Genomic DNA, 6,000 nt, shown 5'->3' on the forward strand with positions numbered 1-6,000 from the left:
TCAACACATACATCTATTCATACATAGTCATGAAATTTCAGAGAACGAGTGCATTCGTTATTTCTCTCTCACACACACACACACACACACACATACATACATTCCTGTGTCTCTCTCCTACCTCTCAGAGGTGGTCATTAATCCTGGACTGTGGAGCGCAACATCACATGGGCCTCCAAATCCACGCTAATCTCAGGCCAGGGAAACACACAGACACACACACACACACACCCTTGACCAAACACTCTGACCATTACTGCTAGTGTACAATGCTCGCTCAACCCACAAATCAAGCACCTACCAAATCACATCACAGTCCACAAACACACCCTGGACCAGAAACGCCGAATTCTCAATGTTATCTGATTGGCTGACCAAACCATGCCGAAACCACACCTCATTTTTAACCAGCCTAATCAGACACACACAGCAGGGTCTGACCAAAGCTGTTGATTGATGACTTTAACACACACACACAGACACACCTCTATGCTGGTATAACGTAACACAATATCATACATTTCTGTGTCATATCGACTCAATCAAAAAACAGAAAAGGAATGATATATTTACATAAGAGTAAAACTCACTAACCCTCACGTATTCTATCATAAACTGCACGGTCACTTTGGTGATATGATTCTAAAGTCCCGAATTTAAGAGAATAAGATGGAAAAAGAAGCCACAAAATATGCAATATGCAACGCTGTGAGAGAGTGATGTGTTAAAATGAGAATCCGTAAAAAATACACTCAAGCGTGTTTCTGTTTCTGTTTTCTTTTCTTTGTTTTTTATCATTCTTCTTTCTTCCATTCGAGTTGATTTCTTTTTTTTCTTTTTTTTTGTGAACATGTATCATTTGTTACTGAAGTCACTCCGTCACAACATTTTCTTTTACTTCTTTATTCCGACTTGATTTGTACAGGTAAATTAAAGGTTTCATAGGAAAAAAAAAAGACTTATTTTTGCTGTACTTTTTTTTTGTCTTGAATTTGTAATTAAATACAGCTCTAGTAAATTCATTGTTTGATTCAGTAGTGCGACCACACACGTTTTTTTTTTTATACAAATTTGCAGTTCTGGCCAAAATAACAGGGGGAGAGATGAGAGGAGGGGGAGGGGGGGTATTAGCAGGTAGTGGCAGTAACAGTTTTAGCTCATTTGTGTGTATACTGACACTGTGCATCCAGTGTCCCATCCCACCCCCCACCCCACACACACACACACACACACACCTCACAGGAAACAACATTTGGCCAAAATGAATTAACAAGCAATAAGGCTCTACTGTGACAGCATTCAAAAGACACTCTCTCTCTCTCTCTCTCTCTCTCTTTCTCACTCTCTCACACACACACACACACTCTTAGAAACACTCACTACATTGTACAAGTGACCGCTGTCGCATTCCATGAAAATGGAATTTTCTCAAAAACATAAAGTACAAAAAAGACATCTTTTTGAAATTGTAGGCTTTTTTTTTTTAAACAAAAAATGAAAGTTGAAAGTGTTTTTTGGGTGATTTTTCCCCCCCCTCTCAGTAAAGCCCTTTGCTCTTTTTAAGGTTGATCTGTTGCCAGTCCGAGAGAGAGTTGTAATCGCTTCTCTTCATTTCCAAAACCATCTGAAACAAACAAAAGAGGCATTTTATTCAAAAACCCAATGAGAGGGCTTATGTCAAAATTCACAGTACGTGTTTTTATATGGAACATATTAGGAGTTTTAGCAGTATTTGAATAGCAGTAGCGGTGATAAAACTTTCAGCTGATCTCACTGATATTTTTGTAATGAATGTCTGATTAAATGCAAAAACTAATGCAAAACTAAAACTCAGCATTTCTTTATTCTCAAAGTAATACTAACAATGTTAGTTGTTAACCTTGTTTGCCTCAACTAAAAAGTGTAGTTGAGTCAAACTAAGTCTATCAGAGTACAAATAAATAAATAAAACCGAAAATCGTAAGCACACCAAAAGCATAGTTCACTAAAACCCTGATGTTCTCCCTCCAGGACAGCAGAGGGCATCTCCACAGAGATAGCTCACCTGAAAATCATGATCAGACAGGTATGTCTCCAGACGGTTAGGATCCACCCCCTCTGGTAAAGGTCTTCTCAACAGTATCTCCAAAGGAAACTGAGTCTTACTGAGCAAAGCCAGGGCATCCTGTACCAGGGTCAGCTTCTTACGCACGTCCTGTCACACACACACACACACACAAACACACAGACAGACATACACACACAGGCACAAGCGCAAGCACACGGCATGAAAGATAATGTTATAACATTGCTTCATACTGATTTTCTTATGTGTATTCATACATCCATGCCTAAACACACAGTTGTACACACACAGGCACTAATTGGAATGAGAACAATGGTGATGATGATGATGAGGATGATAATGATGATGATGATGATGATGATGATGATGATGATGATGATGACGATGATGAAGGCTCTCTGACCTGTTGCATTGCTCGTGGGCTCTTCTCCCAGTATGGAAATACGTTAGTGAAGGTGAAAGGCTCCGCCCCCTCCTCAATTAGGTATGCCATAGGAGGCCGCCTGGGATTCCTCTCTGCGGGAACACGCACACACACACACACACACATATACACACATTGCAAAATTTCTTTACAATATCATACACACCCAGCGTATCACAATCTGTCATTTATTAGCCACTGAAACTCTCCTCTTACCCCTACAATACTGCAGAGCAGTCTCCATGGCGCATTTTCTCTCATTGTCCCAGTGGGGGCGCTGTGACCCCACAGTTTCTCCACCCTGCCACAGGTACACTTCCATACAGTTATCTAACAAGAAGAGGGCTGGAGAGAGAGTGGAAAAGAGAGAGAGAGAGAGAGAGAGAGATGATAAATGGAACAGTTAGACCAGCATTTTGTGAACGACATAAACTGAGCAACAAACAACACCATCCAGCACATGAAACAGTCAAGTTTTGTCACAAATGCGTTTGTGTGTGAGAGCAAGTAAAGACATTTTTTATACAATTGTTCATTTAGAGCAGCCCAGCAAATGCATGAGTGTGTGTGTGTGTGTATGTATGTGTGCGTGTGTGTGTGTGTGCGCACACGCGTGTGTGTGTATGTGTGTGTGTGTGTGTCTAAGAGTGTGTCTGTGTATCTGAGAGTGTGTGTGCCTTGTGTGTGTGTGTGTCTGAGAGTGTGTGTGTGTGTGTGTGTGTGTGTGTGCATCTATGCTGTCACCTGGATGAGGCACAGAGTATAGCCTTCTCTGAAGGAAAGGCATTGCCGTGACAACACCAGTTACACGTGCAGGATTAATCAGCTCTTCCCCCTTGAAGGTTCCTGATTGGACACTAAAGTGGAATAGGCGGGGAGTGAACTGGTATTTGCCAGGGTCTGAGAGAGAAGATATTTGCATATTCAAATAAGTGTAAAATGGAACAAGACCTGTACTTATTAACCACGCAATGTGCTGTATAGTTGTCTTGCATTGTGTGTGGTGGTACAGAGTTATGTTAGACATGTTAAAATGCACACAGAATTATCAGTTTATCCAATTTATACCTTGTAGCATGCAATCGTAGGACTTCCTGTCTTGTGGACCAATGGCGTTCCAAAACTCTGTTGGTTCCGCCCCTTCTTCTACCTCCTGCACCCTTATAGGACTGCCACTGCTCAGTCCCAGCACAGGAGAACACCTGGAATATATTCCCAGCATTTAAAACACATAGTTCTAACATCAAAACACACACACACACACAAACACACACATACACATTTCTTTCACACATACACACATCTAAAGTCAGGAAGTGGTAGAAAGTGTGTCTTACACGTGTGTGAGGCGTTCTGCTGCGTGTTTCGCCACCTGCCGCGCAGTGGCGTGGGCTTTACAGCCATGCCAGAGGAGCAGCGCCCCCTGCTGGGCATTAAGGAGGACCAGGGAGCCACGGGAGCGTAAGCTAGAGCAGGAGCATTCAACCTCCAAGAGGCTGGCCTCCTGAGGCATGTCACCCCGGACACAGAACAAACGCCAGCCACCTGAAACACACACACACACACACACACACAGATAAAAAAAACACATGAATTCACATGTATGTACATACCCACACGTACAGACAGAATAAGGCATACACGTACACACACACACACACAAAGGGAAATACGTAGACCAAAGCATGTTCATTTACACACCACAAAACCCACTTAATATCTTATAAAACACATTGTTTACAGAAATAATCACTGCAAATATAATGCTGATGGCGTGTGTTTGGGATATGATGGAATAGGTCTAAGTTGTTTTTTTTTATCCAGATGAGAACAGGTGTGTACCAGAATAATTAAACTAGATATTTAAACATCTACATAAGGAAAACACTTTCGTTCACACACCAGGGTGTTGGCTACTTTCGTCTCGGTGTCCGGCGTGGATGACCAACCCTCCTTGGAACAGCTGCAGGAAACAGGGCGGTTCCTCCCCCTCATTGACCAATACCCGAGACTGAGGTTCAACGGCATAGGTCAGTGCTGGAGACAAGTCCTGCCCACTAACCCGCGAGTGACGTCCCTGCCAGAGGAAGAGGGCGGAGCCTTGCTGACCGGTGCCGTTACTCTCGGCAACGATCTGATCCACTGCAAACAATGCAAAGATACATGAAAGCATCCATATATGTGAAGATATATGTGTGCATATTTGTGAATGAAAAATGCATTTATATCCATACATACACGTACTGTGTCTGAGAACTGTATATGAAAGCATGAATGTCCAGCAAAATGGTTATACGATTACTTGTTTACGCATTTACATGTTTACATATATGCTGAAACACATGTACACACACACACACAGACACAGTATCTCACCTAGCGCGTTGAGGCGATACGTCCAACGCACGACGTAAGTGTCGTGCTCGTGGAAGTGTCCCAAGCTATTTGGAGGAATCTCATGCTCGCCGTTCTCGCCAACTTGCCACGTTTCCACGGCAACCGTGCTCAGCTCCGCCTGCCGACCGTCGCTAAGGGTGACCAGGTCCCGTCCCCTTTGTACGTCCACACCTTCCAGTGTGATGGACCCTGAATTTGCCACGCCTTGTCCGGCAAACAGGGCTTTGGCATCACATGACCAGTGTTCAATGGGCGGAGACACAGGGGAAGATACAGGCAAAGGATTCTGGGTGACAGAGAGCGAGAGAGAGAGAGAGAGAGAGAGAGACAGGAAGAGGCAGATGCTGGTCAGATTACAGTACAAAGACATATCTGAGTGGTCGTCTCTTGTGTAATTAGATTGTGTTAATTTTGTGCTCACTTGCACCTCCTGCTGGCCAGGAGGGGTACTGTCTGCGTCTTGGTCGGCTTCTTTTGGCTTGATCCAGTCCACAAACTTCAGCTTAAAAAGCACGGTCTCACCCTCTTCAAACACACGGCCAAAGAGAGCCCAAACGGGTCGCCCCACACCCTGCCTGCAAATACACACACACATTTCAAACAAACACAAACACATACATGAATACGCCAACACAACATTTACACTCTGTGTATTCATCATTTACCTGCTTATAAATGTATGTAATTATCAGTCTGAAGTTCACAGACTTTGCCTAAGTCTACATTCATTACTGTCTTAAAACTCACCGGTGAATCTGAGCATTGGTGCCTGATGGATCCAGGGGGTTGATCCTGCAGTTACTGTAGTCGTAAGGTCCGCCCCACACTTGCTGAGCCAATTGCAGTGCCAGTTTCCTGTCGCTAGGGCCAACATCTTTCCCGTGCCACAGGTACAGCTCGCTGCCAAAGTCAAACAGCAGGGTCTGCAGGGAGCGGATACGAAAATGTAGAGTCAAGAACACAATCCCGTTCCTGGATCAGGACGGTGGTTCAAACATAGCACAGCTAAAAGTGTGTAGTTATGTCATTTGGGGCAACGTAACTTGAATACAGTTAGGTGAGCCTCCGACTTCGGTAACACTTAGGGTAACACTTGCTGGAAACAGTGTCTTAA

At 43.7% G+C, this 6,000-nt stretch overlaps 1 protein-coding gene across 1 annotated transcript in view; it reads right to left on the reverse strand.

The window, feature by feature from the left end:
* Window positions 1-1,537: 1,537 nt before the first annotated feature.
* svilc (supervillin c) overlaps window positions 1,538-6,000 on the reverse strand; it is a 17,214-nt gene continuing 12,751 nt past the window's right edge. The window contains exons 20-30 of the mRNA XM_030793936.1: window positions 5,634-5,809; window positions 5,308-5,461; window positions 4,848-5,172; window positions 4,392-4,631; window positions 3,827-4,034; window positions 3,558-3,691; window positions 3,234-3,389; window positions 2,706-2,834; window positions 2,469-2,581; window positions 2,045-2,194; window positions 1,538-1,624 (exon numbers count right to left, since the gene is read on the reverse strand). Of these exons, the coding sequence (XP_030649796.1) occupies window positions 1,538-1,624; window positions 2,045-2,194; window positions 2,469-2,581; window positions 2,706-2,834; window positions 3,234-3,389; window positions 3,558-3,691; window positions 3,827-4,034; window positions 4,392-4,631; window positions 4,848-5,172; window positions 5,308-5,461; window positions 5,634-5,809 (1,872 nt within the window). The remainder of the gene's footprint in view (window positions 1,625-2,044; window positions 2,195-2,468; window positions 2,582-2,705; window positions 2,835-3,233; window positions 3,390-3,557; window positions 3,692-3,826; window positions 4,035-4,391; window positions 4,632-4,847; window positions 5,173-5,307; window positions 5,462-5,633; window positions 5,810-6,000) is intronic.

The sequence above is a fragment of the Chanos chanos genome, chromosome 16 (assembly GCF_902362185.1).
Source record: "Chanos chanos chromosome 16, fChaCha1.1, whole genome shotgun sequence".
Classification (NCBI taxonomy): domain Eukaryota; kingdom Metazoa; phylum Chordata; class Actinopteri; order Gonorynchiformes; family Chanidae; genus Chanos; species Chanos chanos.